Source organism: Camponotus vicinus, unplaced genomic scaffold (genome assembly GCF_025532165.1).
Source record: "Camponotus vicinus isolate PSW18456_S1 unplaced genomic scaffold, iyCamVici1.0 SCAF_2, whole genome shotgun sequence".
Taxonomy (NCBI): Eukaryota; Metazoa; Arthropoda; class Insecta; order Hymenoptera; family Formicidae; genus Camponotus; species Camponotus vicinus.
In genome coordinates, this window is record NW_028141956.1 from 10,818,116 (window position 1) to 10,832,905 (window position 14,790).

The 14,790-nt window shown below is 31.3% G+C and overlaps 2 protein-coding genes across 4 annotated transcripts in view; both read right to left on the reverse strand.

The window, feature by feature from the left end:
• Positions 1-1,774: 1,774 nt before the first annotated feature.
• Positions 1,775-8,112, reverse strand: LOC145967024 (larval cuticle protein LCP-22). The gene is made up of 3 exons (XM_083091607.1): positions 5,897-8,112; positions 3,115-3,398; positions 1,775-2,616 (listed from the first exon to the last, which is right to left on the reverse strand). The coding sequence occupies exons 1-3, from the start codon at positions 5,924-5,926 to the stop codon at positions 2,496-2,498; spliced, it is 435 nt and encodes a 144-aa protein (XP_082947733.1). The 5' UTR covers positions 5,927-8,112; the 3' UTR covers positions 1,775-2,495.
• A 2,500-nt stretch (positions 8,113-10,612) lies between these two features.
• The window catches only part of LOC145967019 (uncharacterized), a 64,993-nt gene continuing 60,815 nt past the window's right edge, over positions 10,613-14,790 (reverse strand). For all 3 annotated transcript variants that reach the window (XM_083091598.1, XM_083091597.1, XM_083091596.1), the window contains 2 exons: positions 14,430-14,730; positions 10,613-14,216 (listed from right to left, as the gene is read on the reverse strand). In XM_083091598.1, the coding sequence (XP_082947724.1) occupies positions 14,085-14,216; positions 14,430-14,730 (433 nt within the window). In that variant the 3' untranslated portion in view covers positions 10,613-14,084. The remainder of the gene's footprint in view (positions 14,217-14,429; positions 14,731-14,790) is intronic.

Genomic DNA, 14,790 nt, shown 5'->3' on the forward strand with positions numbered 1-14,790 from the left:
GTATTATATAAGAAAATTATATATACGTAATCTTTTATATTATACTTATTCTTATAATATTATTATATAATTTGATGTTATATAATGTGTTATAGAATTGATAGAATTTTAAAATTGCGAAGTATATGTGTATGTGCGTATATGTCTGAGTGTATATTATATATGTGTGTGTTCCTATAGCTGAATCAATTATTTTTATTTTTATTCTAGTAAAAGATTTCTAATTTCTAATATAAGATATACGTTCCATCTTGTAATATATAAATATATATATAAAAATAATCATATAGTAAAAAATATCCTATTTTTTTTATTAATTATGGAATAGGATAATATATATATATATATATATATATATATATATATATATATATATTTTATCCTATTCCATAATTAATAAAAAAATAGGATATTTTTTACTATATGATTATTTTTATATATAAACATAAAGCATATCATTCATAATCAGCCATATATGTGACTTTTCTACATACGTGATTTTCATATTTCTATGATTAACAGTGCAATTATATATTATATCTTTTGATACGATTAAATCACTAATATTCGTTTTGCTTTCAAAAAGCGTAAGATAATCGAGTGTTTCTATTTTACGATAAAAGTTAGAATCGAGTAAATAAAAATATATTCTATCGCTATTTTCAGTGAAATAAACGATTAAAATAATTAAATGTAATAAATTAAATGTAATAAATGCAAAGTAATTGGGCGCTGTTATAATAATTTTCAATTATTTTACTTATTTATATTATTTTGACACAATACCTAAATAATGATAATATTTTTTTTGTTATGATAGTCTTATAAATTTGATGATTTAATTGAAAATACTTGTAACTGGATAGTTCGCATATAAATATAATAAGTTCGCATTTTTTTGTGCATTACTTGGCATAAGACTACCAGTTTGCCTGTCGGTACATGTAGATCATTATGATCCTCTGAAAAAAAAACAGGTAAAAGATATTGATATGTGTTATCTTAATCGACGGTTTCCGACAAAATTTATAAAATTGTATCCTTGTAACGTAATGTAATATAATGAAAACATGTTGTATTAAGCATATAAATCAACTACTACAATCTCACATTTCTATGTGTCAGTTTTGTTTTAATATATGAACATTATTAATCATGTTGGAAAAAATACCGTGACCGACAATTTTAATCTTAATCAACTGTAAATAAAACATAACTTATATTATTAACTGTAAATAAAACATAACTTATCTATGCTCGTTTTTTATGACATTTGATTTTTTATCGTTATTAATGTTTTTAAATGTTTAATTAAATTCAAAAATACTAAAAATGTACATAATAAATATAGAGATACATATGTGAGATATATATATTAATTAGAATTAGAATTAGAATTAATTAGAATTAGAATTAATTCGTTAGTTTAAAAATATTTTTAAATATATATTTAAATATATATTAGATAAAATAATTTAGGAGACGATATGTTTCATCGCAACAATATTTATTGCTAAATGTGACGCAAATACTCATTTAAAAGTCAAATAGTAGACATATTAATAGACTTTTTTAAAAAATGTTTTTGTAACATTTTGCAACGTTTTTTCCTTTTTAAAAAAAATATATGATATTATTTCTTAACGTGTGCAGAGAATGCTTTTATTTTTACACAATCGAATTTTTTTAAACTAAACTACTTTACTTTATAAATAGCTAAAATCATTTAATATAAATGTAATTTCTTCTGTTTACGCTATTTTTTAAATATATATATATGTGTGTGTGTGTGTGTGTGTGTGTGTGTGTCACTTTTGATCTCTTTCACATATGCATAAAATGAAATTATCGAAATACATAAATTTATATTGGACGTATATACTTTGTTTTAAAATGTGAGAATATTAAATAAATAAATGAAGATTAAAGGTGAAATTGAGAATAAAGATTTGTTTAATTTTGTTTACGAGATTGTGAAATGACTCAACTGTAACAATATAAAAAAAATTATATTATAAAAATTCATACTAGAATTTTAATATTTTGTATTATTTCTTATCAAATTAATATGTTCACCTAATGTTGAACGGTAGATTTATAAATGCGTTAGTGAATGTATAAAACGATATCATTTAATACATAATCATTTTTTCTCTGCGAACATTTAGTTGATTATACCTGTTCATAATTTTAAGAACTTGTTGGAATAAATATTTCGGCGCAACTATACATAAAGATGTCAAAATTAAATAAAATTTAGTTAAAATTCGCCAAGAAAAGATATTTTTATATATTTTTCAACCTCATTTTCTTCTTTAATTCATCTAATCACAGTTTGAAAACTATTTACGAAAACTATTCTCGATATCTTTGTTCAAATAAAATCATTTCAGCTGTTGACAAAAAATACTGTCAAATAATATCCTCCTGCTGTCAAATAATGTCACGTGAAAATGTATTTAGACCAGTCTTAATTAAAATTAGCTGGAATCATTCTACTGTGGTGGCAGATAACTTCGATCGACGTTGGTTGGAACGATTTTTTGCCCCGTTTCGCCGGTTGCAGCAGCGCCTAGCCTGAATCCAGCCCGATATCCGTTTTCATCAGCCATGTAGCTTGTGAATGCAAAGATTACTTTATGTCTCATGCTTTTTTATATCTTTTTTGAAAATGTTACGAAAAATATACGCTTTTGTATCTTTAATTACAATATTAACATTTTATTAAGAACTATTTTATTTTTTAAATTAAAAATTGCAAAAAAATGACAAAAAAATCTGTACAATTAATTGACATATAAGTATTCTTAAATGTTAAAGTTATTCTTAAATGACTGTCAATGTTTTTAAATCCAAATTCAAACTCCAATTTTTTAAATTTAAATAACAGTCGAATATTTGAAAAACTTTGATCTTAGATTGAGATTCAGCTCAGAATCAAACTTACAATCAAAAACATTTAGATATATAAGATTTTTAGATATATCTGATTTATATATAATAATTAGAACAATTAAATAATTAACATGTTATAAGACTCAAAATATTAGACTCTAAAAACTTAAAAAAACTTTTATGTGTCACGATCAAAAAATATATAGAACATATACTTACTGAACGGAAACGGGAATTCCTTCGGGACTCTTGTAGGCGAAAGATCCCTCCACTACTCGGACCAATTCGCCATCCACTAGTTTGAAGGTGGCGGTCTCCTTCCTCTCGACGCCATCCTCGTTAACAATATTAGTGGAAGCCGGTGGACTCGCGGCACCTTTTGGTTCGCTCTCGAAGGGTGGTTTCAGGATCAGACCACCGGAACCACGCGCGAACAGTGGCGCTATTTGATTCGGGGATAATTTTTCGGTAAAGTACACCGGGAATGATAGCAAACACCAAATCTGTAAGAGAGAATTAATTCGTTAGTTATAAAATGTAAATCTTAATTTTGCGTATTTTATAAATAATATATTTGCATATTTTATAATATTATACTATAAACTATTTACTCTCTTTCTTCAGGATATTATACAGGATGTCTACTCAAATTTTGTAAAAAAGTTTCTTAAAAATTCCTTGATCTTCCGGGACATTTTTATTCAAAATTTCAAATAAGGAGACTATTTAAAAAAATTTTTTATGCAACTTTTGAAAATAAATTCTTTATTGTACGGTTTTTAATGTTTTTCTTTCATACAAAGGAAAAACGTAAAGCCATTTAAGTTTCAAGTGATAAATTTGTAAATATACTGAAAAAACTAATAACTTTCCTAAGATATATATTTTTCATTTGCATAACATTTTCGTTTTTTTATCATTAAAAATAACCATAAAAAATATTTACTACGTACTTAATATTTTATTAAGAAATTAAATTTCTAAACAGAGGTAGATACATACTATATATTTTCTAACATATTTTAAATATATAATTCACAACTTGGTGTTTTTCAGAGAGTTGTTTACAATATAAGAACAAAATTATTAAAAAGAGAATTTTTTTTTTTTAATTCCTTGTGTGTCAATAAAATTCCATAAGAATTTCCTGATATTTCCAGGTACAAAAGAAACCCCTGAAAATTCCAAGTTTTCCATGTTTTTCCAAGAAGTAGATACCTCGTTGTAATTAAATAAATAATAATTAAATAAACAATCAAAAGAGAAGTTGTATTAATTCTACGTGAAAAAAAATAAATCGAAAATTGTAGGATACATCTTCTTTCGAGAACTTCTTTTCGAGAAAATGGATTTCAAGAATTGACAAAGTAATAGCATCTTTCCTCGTCTTTGAGCTGTTAGATAATTAATGAACTACATCTATCTACGAACGACCGAGGGTGACCTCGCGACCGATGCGGCGCGCCACGTTGGATAATCAGCAATCTCCGTTCGTCGCGTATGGTGATGATGGTGGTGGATCCTTCTGAAAAGGACACTTTCTACTTAATCGATGACCGACCGGCCGGGTCTGCGTTTGAAACGCTTCGGGGCCCGATAACCGGCCGCGCGATTATGAAAACGCAATCGCGAGCTTCGCATCATCTCAAAGGAGTGGCATCGGAAATCGCGCACTATTTCAACGAAGATGAACTCTCAACCCCTGATGCCACGCTGTATATTATAAGAGACAACCGATATTTAACAGCGGTATCTTTTATCTGAGAAAGATGTAACTGGTTTCCTAAAAAGATTCAGCACTTGAGTTATTAATCTAAAGGCTGTTATTAACCAGTTTTCCGAGCGTAGAAATATAAATATGAAAGGGAAATTGAACGCAAAAAGGTTAATAACGGAATGTCGCTTATATTGTGTCATTGAAGATTCGTAGAAATAGTTACGACATTAGCTATCAGATTAAATAGCAATTAACACGACATTAGAAAAAAGAGAGAAAGAATACCTATTAAATCGACGTGCAAAATATTTATATAGAGATTAAATTAGCACATCATTAATTTATGCGCTCAAAAAAAATTAATAAAATTCATCTAAAATTGAAAATATATAGAAAGATTAATAAAACATTAATTAAATAATTAAAAAAGATTAATGAAACTCTAACGCTTTGATACATTTTGAAATTTAAAATAAATAAATCTAAAGCATCTGTCGCGCGTGTAATTTTAGAGGCATCGATTATCAAGACTTCTTTATTTCTTTTATATTCTCATACTTATCGAATTATGCCTCACGTGCGATGCAAACGATTCAGTTAGTGCGGTCGTATATTTTCCCCAAGATGCAAATGCATCGCGCGTTGCAATGAGGTTGCGCGGCGAGCGCAAAATTTACGAGCGATTCGCGCTGTTCGTGTAATCAGTCGTGAATGGCATCCAGCATCCACGGGAATTCTGGTAGCGGTTCTCCGGTGAAGAACTTCGTCTAAATGTAATTTACAACGACGCGCGACACATTTTATATCTTTCTCATTGGAATGCAATGCCGGATTTAGTTGTGTATGGATGTCATACCCCATTGTTTTCATAAAAATATAACAAAAAGTTAAAGCATTATATTCTGAAATAGCAATTAACAATGAAGTTAAAATATCATCAAAAAACATTTAAAAAGATAAAAAATATATCTTATAATTATAAAAAATTATTGTCAAACATTATAAAAAGTATCTTTTTTTATTATGTTCTCTATTCTCTATTATTGATAAAAGAATATCTTTATTGACAATATATAGCAGTAACTAAATTTATTTCTCTCCTAAATTTATTTACCTCACATGTTAAATGCAAACCAAAAAATATGTGAATAAAATAAAAATATATAATAAATAAACTAAGATATATATAAAATATAAATATTAAATATATATATATATATATATATATATATATATATAAATTTTTTGTGCGCATTACGCAGAATTTTTCTCCGCAAGACATACCAGCGAATGGATAATCCCGCGACGACCCATCGTGATCTTGTCAGTTACGATGACGATAACAACTACGAAAACGAAGAGGGCACTTCGCACTGCATCACCCAGAACGCGATTCTATATCTTGCATAGACATACCCTCTTTTACACTAAGACTATATACAAAATCCTGTCGGCGAATCTGTACACCTGCGAGTCCCCAGCCTTATATACCCGATGAAAACGATCGGATGCTGTTCCCCCTCTGATCATTACTTCGAGAAGACGACCTGCGCGAATGTCTATTTGCGACTCGCGATATGAACAATCATCGCCGATTATTCATTCTGTACATCGTATGCATGTATGTTTATAAGTTGGGGAACATTGTTTGAAAATGTAAACAAGTAAACAAGTCGATGAATTGAAGGATTATTAGAGAAAATATCGACTTATGACAGAAGTGAAATGTCATTTAGCAATCTCGTTGCATATCGGTAGTGAGAGAATACTTTGTCAATAGTAAGAGGTAGATCCTACTTTTTATGAGGGGGAGTAAATCATTATTTATCGGATTAATTCTCGTGTGATTATTATTTTTCTGCTGTTCACATTCGTTAAGTGTCGTTTACTAGATAATCTGTATAATTGTAAGGATCACGAATAATTAGTAATTTGAAACCTGACGCGTTATTTTTATTAGAGAAAAATCGGTTTTGAAGTAGTGATAAATTACTATAATGCGAAGTATACAAGAATTATAAACACCCTCGTAAGTGTCATAACAGGCGAAGTAAGATTGAAGTATCACCTGAAAAAGATTAATTTTTTGAATCGATTAATAAATAAACACATACAACTTCTATGTCGGCGACTTAAATTTTCAATAAAAATCCACCCATCAATGAATATCAATTTTCATGTGATTAATGATAAATGTGCCTTAAAAGCGCAAATCTTTCATTAACTCATTCTGTATTTTTTTGTATACTTATATATTAAAAATTATTAATATTTAAAATTATTAAAAATTAAATAAAATTATTAAAATATTTATTTATGAAAAAATTGTCAATGGAATTTTTATTTGTTAATTTAAAATCTCTTTGAATCTTAGAAATAATTCAATTACCTTTGCTACTTATCGTGCTTATAATAAAGTAGCGTTAGGAGGATGAATAGATATGCAAGTCTAAATGTACCGGGAGACACACGTGGATTTATCGTCGCCGATTTAAAAGGCCATTGTTGTCACGACCATCCCGACGATCTGGCTCGTTTTAAGGGCACGCGCATGAACAATGCGATCTCTGAACCTTTAATAGGATACGTTCGCTTCTAATAGGATGCACCGCCGTTTCTGTTGACATTTTATTTCTGCCACCGATATCGAACCAATTGTCAAACCCATTGCATTCCGACAACAGTAGCGACCGATACCGATCCCATGGATTGAATCGAGAAAGAAAGGAATTCGAGATAATGTTACATGTATTTTATAATAAAACTAATACATTCTTAGTGGAAAGATTTTGCTGTTCAAATCATACCAAACTCTTTATTCAAATTCAGATACGTGATAATCTATTAATATAATGAAATCTTTCCTTCATTAATTGATCACATTATCGATAAATCATGAGATTATCCCCGAAGAAGCCGAAGTCTCGAAAAATTAAGAAGCCAAGGATTCAAAGATGTATGACGAAATCTTATCCTTCGATTACATTTAATCGTAGAATGCGAATTTTTGACTATAATGTTGTAACTATGAAGATTATCAATATACTGGAGAACGAAACGCGACGCCATCACTCTCGAAGTTACATAACTTTGGCAAAAGGTTCGATACACCTCCTCTCTCGTTGAAGAGAAGTCTCGAAGAGATGTACAAAAATATTCTTGCGCAACGCGAGCACGACGTACATGCAAAATTATAGTCCGGTATTCACGCAACGACGCGATATAATAAATAAAATGTTATTCATCGGGAATTTTTGCCGCGAAAAGTGAGAGAGTGAATCGTAATCGTCGTATTATTTTAATTTATCTCTCGACGTTTTTACTGATAAAATTTAACGTGGACAAATTCTCCGAGATTGAAACTTATTAATATCACTTTACGCATTAAATGTTAATTAATTTGCATATCGTCTTAGCTGTTGCATATCAATTTATCTGTTGTTTCCTTTTGCAAAAAATGATGAACTAAATATATTGTTCAAACATCTTGAAGAAAATAAAGGCTTTTGTCCTTCGCATAAAATAAGTGTAACATAAATAGATTATTATTTCGATTCATGAGATAAATTCTAATTTATATACTAATCTTTCATCTATTATTTTTTAATCATAATAATCAACTTGTCGAAATTGTCGAAAAATTTGTCTAGAATTTCTTAATCTCAGGTGCGAGAGAACTATAATTTATTATTTCTTTTTATCTTGGTCATAGGCGCCATAATCTGTCAGAAATTGTCTAGAATTAATCAAGTTAGCATAATTTATGTTTGTGCAAGAGTCTGAAAGCATCTTTGAACAGACACTGACCATTTCGCATTCGATCATCGATTCATTATCATTTCATAATTTCATCCGTTTCTTCCCACGACGCTTGCTCAAATGTCAGTTTTAAAGATATATGTGCATATATGCAAGGATCAAAACCGGAAAGTATATAAATAAATTTTAATAAATTTTAATTATATCATATCTTAGCGCCGATCAGTAAAAATCACATGACTCTGGTTAAAGTTTAATGTGTAACAATAGGGGATCAAGATTTTATCGCATTGTCCTTATGAGACATCTTATATAGTGAAAGGTGAGATGGCAAGTTTCTATTCTCCACGTTAAATAATACGTTAATCGAATTAATCAATACGCACATATAAGACTATGTCTTATTACAGTTTCTTCTTTCCCAAAATGCAAAATTTGGTCATGTAAGAGATTTCATAAAAACAATGAATAAAATTTCTATTATTCAATCTAACAAAAAATTTAAATAATTTATCAACAATATAATTTAAACAAGTAAATAAAATAGCCTTATTAAAGATAGTGGGTCAAACTACTCTAGCACGCTTCTCGTTCGGTCTGATAATTGTTGTGTTCGCTCGTCGTTTATTTTTAATTATCGCTACGACGTTCGAGAGTATCACGAGGATGGTTGAGGGGATCGTGAATGAAACGAGCAGTGGCGCGTATTGGAGCACGCGTACGACGCGAGTTACCGAGACTGAGATTATAGCTGACATACTTTCGTGTATCGATCCTAAATAGGTAGCCAACTCCCTGCAAACCAATAATGGCACGATAAACTGCGCGTTTATTTAACGATAATTAATACGCGAGAGAACATAGTTAGTCATTTTATAAAATTAATTGAAAAAAATTACAAATAATACAACATATAAATATGATGAGATAATAACAATTAATCAAGAGAAATATATATAAAATTAATAACATAATTGATTTAAACATTATCCGATAATAATAAAAAAGTTGATATTTTACATAATGTAAATAAACGAGAAGAATACTGAATAGTCATTTTTAGATGAATTTGTATCGCGAAAAAATTAGTAATAAGAAACTTAAAGAGGTCGTTGCACCGATAAATCAATCATTGGCAAAACGCCAAAAAAGATTAATGCCTCTAGATAATAACATCCTATTGTAAATGAGACAAACCTGGATCTCGTAAAGATATGTGCATATCACTATATGTATATCCCGTGTTTGTAGTATCAATTAACATAATCTCGGCTGTCTTCAGGATTTCGTCACTTGACGTTCATCGGCGAAAGGATCGCAGATTGTGAATCCGTCCACGTATATAATAGATGCATAGAAACATAAACAGATATCGTAGGAAAAACAGTGGAAAATTATAAAATTATAAAACGCGCTATTTTATAGTTTAATTCCTTGCATCGCGAAATCATCCATTAATTTCATGCATTAAATCTTGATTATGTATAGATGGCAAAATTTGTTGCGTAGCCAAACAAAATAATATAGTTTTAATAATTACATCATTTTATAATCATTGCACGATTATCAATAATCGACAGATTTTTTTTTATTGCTTTATAGCTGTTCTATAGAAAGAAAATTTTCAATGTAAAACTTTTATATGTATATATATAAAGATTTTAATTGCAATTTCTTTTCCAATGTTTTTAAGATATGGAATTTCAAGATATGGAGAATTTCTTGAAATAGTAAGAGAATTCCTCTTCTTCGATAAAAAGCAAGTCAATAACGCATGATATTTACAAACGAAAACGTGTTAATGTGTGTCGTTGCAACTTTATATGATGGATGAAGTCGAGAGGTATTTCGAATTGATCAGCTGTTTTGCATGCTCAATAAATAATACATTTTTCGTAATTCAGACACTTCTATCAACATCATGTGAGTCACTAATGAGCAGCAATATAATAGTATTATAATTTTTAACTACGCGTTTCTCTCCAAATTTATATTTTCTCTTCGTAATTTATTATTTTGCATTTTTTTGAAAAGGAAACTCTTGAATGCCGAGAGGATGGGCGGTGATTTATTGGAAGTTATCGGCCTACAAGAAGAGATCCGAAGAATCACAAACTCATAAAATTTTTATATATTATACAACAAATTATATAGTTATGACAGTAATTTCGACACTAACATACTTTAAATTTGTGATATTTTGGATCCATCTTTGTAAACCTCGTGTAAATAGTCGCAATACATTCTTCACATGTTATTTTTTTTTTTAACAAGACATTTAATATTCGTTTAATATCTGTAAGCTCAGCAGAGTCAACATTTTGCGTGGGAACAGACGTTAAGAGGTTCTCGTGTGTAGGTATGCGCGTTACAGATCTCTCTCGTTTGCACTGCGCTGCGCAAACTGTGCTCGATCGCTCTTCGCGGCACGCGAAATATCGAACATTTCCGAATCCATCAAAATCCGGAGAATTCTTTTGAAGATTAACGTAAGCTATGAGAAAACACGTTGTAAGAAAGAAGCAGATAAAGAATGGGAAAAGTAAAGATACTGTTGCATACTATTTTCTATGAGACTAAAACTAAATTATTTTATATTGTTTAATATAAATTATTAATATCGCAATAGTTTTTAAAAAGGAGCACATATTTTACAATTCAAAATTCAAATTTCTAACAGATTTAGTATCGTGTGGTATACTCCGCATGCAACGATATATAATATCCTTTTTCTTGATATTATTGCGTAGGATTTAAAACAACTACAATATATATAAAAAGATGTTTCTTTTTTAATCGCCGCCACGAAGAGTTAACATCTCCCGATACCTTCGACTAGTTCGCACAATAAATTGTTTTCATCCATTAAAAATCGCCATTGCAGAAGTAGGAGGCGCCGAAATTTCTCCCTCGAGCGGCTCGTTAATTAGGAAAATAGTATCTTCGATACCGTTCAAACAATCCGGTTTCTCTCCCCGGCACCTCACGCACTTCCGCTTCGCTGTCAATCAGGGTGAGTCGAATGATACTAAAGTGTCTCGATTTTAATGACAGATTCTGTAATCAATTTGAAGTCAATTGTTCTATCGTATCTTTAACTAGCAAACTTAAATTATATAATACTATAAAATTCATCGTCACAAAATGTAAATTTTAAATCGATTCGCCCTGATCAAACGCGGAACTCATTAACGCAGGTACACAAAAATCATGGGCGTCGTGAGAAAAGTGCAAGAAAACGCATTTATACCCACTCGAGTTTCCGGAAATGACGAAAATGGTGAACAAACGCTTATTAATTCATTTTATAAAATACTGCATTAATAATATATTCAAATATAAATAAAAGACTAAAAGAAGAGTCGTCACAAATTCTTTTCAATTCAATAAAACGCACATTTTCACGTGCCTATAAAATAATCCTGACCAAAGGATTTTATATGATATTTCAGAAGATAGCCAATAACGATCCTGCAATAATAATGATATGCGAGCCCCGATGAAAAATTCTAGCGGCGCCCATGACGATAATTAATGAAATGTATCTAGATACTCGGTCGAACATAACGAAGCTTCAAGATCGAACCCTCGACATGCTCAAAAGGCGCAGTTCTCTTCATCATGATTGATCATAAGAGAAGAGTTAACTTTCTCTCTTTCTTTCTCGACCTTAAAAAATGTGATATCGCAATAAAATTGACAATCGAATACTTGCATAATCTGTCATAATAAAAAATTCATATATTTTAATCATTGTAAAAAAAATTCGAGATTAATTTCATATTCTTCATAGCAGATCAGACTAAGAGATAATTTGAGGGCAACTAACAATTGATTCAACAACACATTTTGAAAGAGACACGCGTGGAGGATGCAAAGAAATGCATAATAAATTTATTATAACCACACCATTCAACACGTTAAGCGTCATTTGTATCCGCGCAAAAATAATCTTCTCTTTAAAATTTCGTAGATAAAATTAGAAATACTATCAACGAGCTGCCTTATTACTAAATAGTAGTTACGAAATCAGCATCAATCTTCACGAATGTAAAGATTATATATCAAAATCCTGCAATACGGATTTTCCAGAAATGCAGTAAAAGTAAGCGAAAAACCAAATTGTCAAGAGTAATAACTCTTCAAACAAAAAATCGTTAAATATAAAAACGATTAAAGAGATAAGAAATGATAGAGAGATATAAAAAAAATTTTATCTACGAAATCCTCCGATAAATTTAATGAAATAAAATGCTTAGCTATTACATAAACTGTGTGTCAAAAATCACGAATTCTCTCTTGATAAAAACTAGTTCTTGAATTATAACTGTAAAATACTGTAAATAAAATCGTAAAATCCATAAAATAATGAAGATTAAATTCTAAACTGATAAACGAATTCATAGATATAATAAACTACAGTGTATCTGGCACTCTCTGTACACAATGATGTTTAATGCGTCGAATGTCCCTCGCAGTGCATTAAAGAATGATCGAAGCCGCTGAGTTAGCTTCCTCATATATGATGATGTGTGTTTCGCACCGAGATCTACTGGATGAGTGACGTCCTACGGAACTTTACATTGCCTTGTCGCGCACTCCTCTCTTTTCGCTAATCATTTCATTCATCCTCATCTTTTCCTTTTTCTCTGTCGTACACTCGCGCTTTCTCTCATGCATTCTTTCTTTCTCTTACTCTATCGTTCTACGCGCACGATGCATTCTCGAAATCACGATAATCTTGACGATAATTAACCACGATAGTAAAAGCATATAAGCTATACAGCTACCATTCTGTATCTACAATATAGTTTTGTATGTATAATATATATATAGATTTCTTTTTTTTCCTCTTTCTTTTTTCTTCCCGTTTCTTTTCTATCTTTTCGGTCTCTCGCGCCATTGTAAAACGTGTCACTATATCGAGAAACGGTTCAATGTTCGTTCGCGCACTAATTTTCCTCTCGTTTAATCTTTCACGTGGACCATGTAATTCTTTCCCGTACCCGGAGATAATTATTTAATGAGAGTTCAACCTTCCTCTATAAGAATTTACTTTTATTGTTATGTTTTAAGACATTCTAAAAGAAACTTCAACTTCCTGAACCTCTTCGAATTTGTCTGTTCTCTTCATTCTTCAAGTTTTGATCAACCTAGTGTGCTGGTTAATCAAACCTTTTGCGTTTCCCTTAAAGTATTGCTTCTCGTTTTCCTTCGTCGAAACTTCTTTGCGATTAAAAGACGCAAAATTTCTTTGACATTTCATTCGATTTCATTATCCATTTCAACTTTAGGTTTTCAACAACCTGATATTTTTTTATCTATCCCTCCCTCGTAATCACATACATTCTCTTCATTTCAAATATATCTTCCTATGTTTTCCCAATATCATTTTTTTACCATTATAAAGATGAAACTCTCTTTTGTTTTTCCGAGAAGTCATCTTCTATCTTCAGGTCCCAAGCATGTCCAGAATGCTGGCGTTTTTTTTGTGCTCGGAACGGCATTTCTTTCGAGACAATTATCTCCAGTTGTTTCTTCATCGACGCGTCCTTGGTGCGTCTCTCGTCTCATGCTCTTCGATGCTTCGAGCTGCCCAGCTGCGACTTCTACGGAAGCCTCGAAACCGAAGAGTTCCTGAAATCATACTCCCAACAGTAGAGGAGGATCCGTCTCTCGCGTGCACGTCTCTGCCGCCTGCATCGCGCGGTCATTACTGCAGCACGCAGCATTTGCACTTAGGCTTCTTCTTCAGGGTGACGTGCTCGACCTGTGACGCGTCGCCTGGACCTTGCGCCGTCATCCTTGCAACCTCCACGGTCGCGGTTCTGGACGATGCAGCGACCTGAAGCATCAACGGAAATATTTCATCTTAACAAACAATTATTAAATTATGAAATGATGCATCTTGGTACTCTATATCTTTTAATCTCAATGTTAAAGATTTAATTGGATAGATTGTTAGATTTTATTTAGACATTGTTCGAGTGATTGGATTAATAAATTAAGAAAGATTGCTCATAAGCTGTTGACCAGTAATATATTTTTTATTTCTCACCTTTTCATTGACAGGCTGTTGATTGCTTCCGCCCTTGGCGGGGGTGCCACCGTGAGCGCTGCCGTTTTCTTGACCGGGCCTAGGTGATGAGTGACAGTTCGCGGATTTGAGGAGTGGACTGGTACTCGACGAGTCATGCTCGGCCGATTTGCCAGTGGCATCGCATCCCGGCAATGGCGGCGCGTTTTGACCTGGGGTCGGCGTGATCGGCTTCCCGCCTTTTATCAGCTCGACAATCTCATCGGCTTCCCGGGAAAGATCGCCATCCGGCCTGAATGGATTGTCCCAACCGCTGTCCGTGCTGAAGTTAAAAAACATTTTCGTAGCATTCAGTTCCTTTCAATTCTTTTCTCGTTCATAT

What these genes read in the sequence shown, in the direction of transcription:
- LOC145967024 (XM_083091607.1), bottom strand. Translation starts at nt 5,926, where the DNA reads ATGGGTCGTCGCGGGATTATCCATTCGCTG. An exon ending in GCGGGATTATCCATTCGCTG is followed by an intron (nt 3,399 to 5,896) that starts GTATGTCTTGCG and finishes TCTCTCTTACAG; the next exon opens with ATTTGGTGTTTGCTATCATT. An exon ending in GGAATTCCCGTTTCCGTTCA is followed by an intron (nt 2,617 to 3,114) that starts GTAAGTATATGT and finishes TGCATTCACAAG; the next exon opens with CTACATGGCTGATGAAAACG.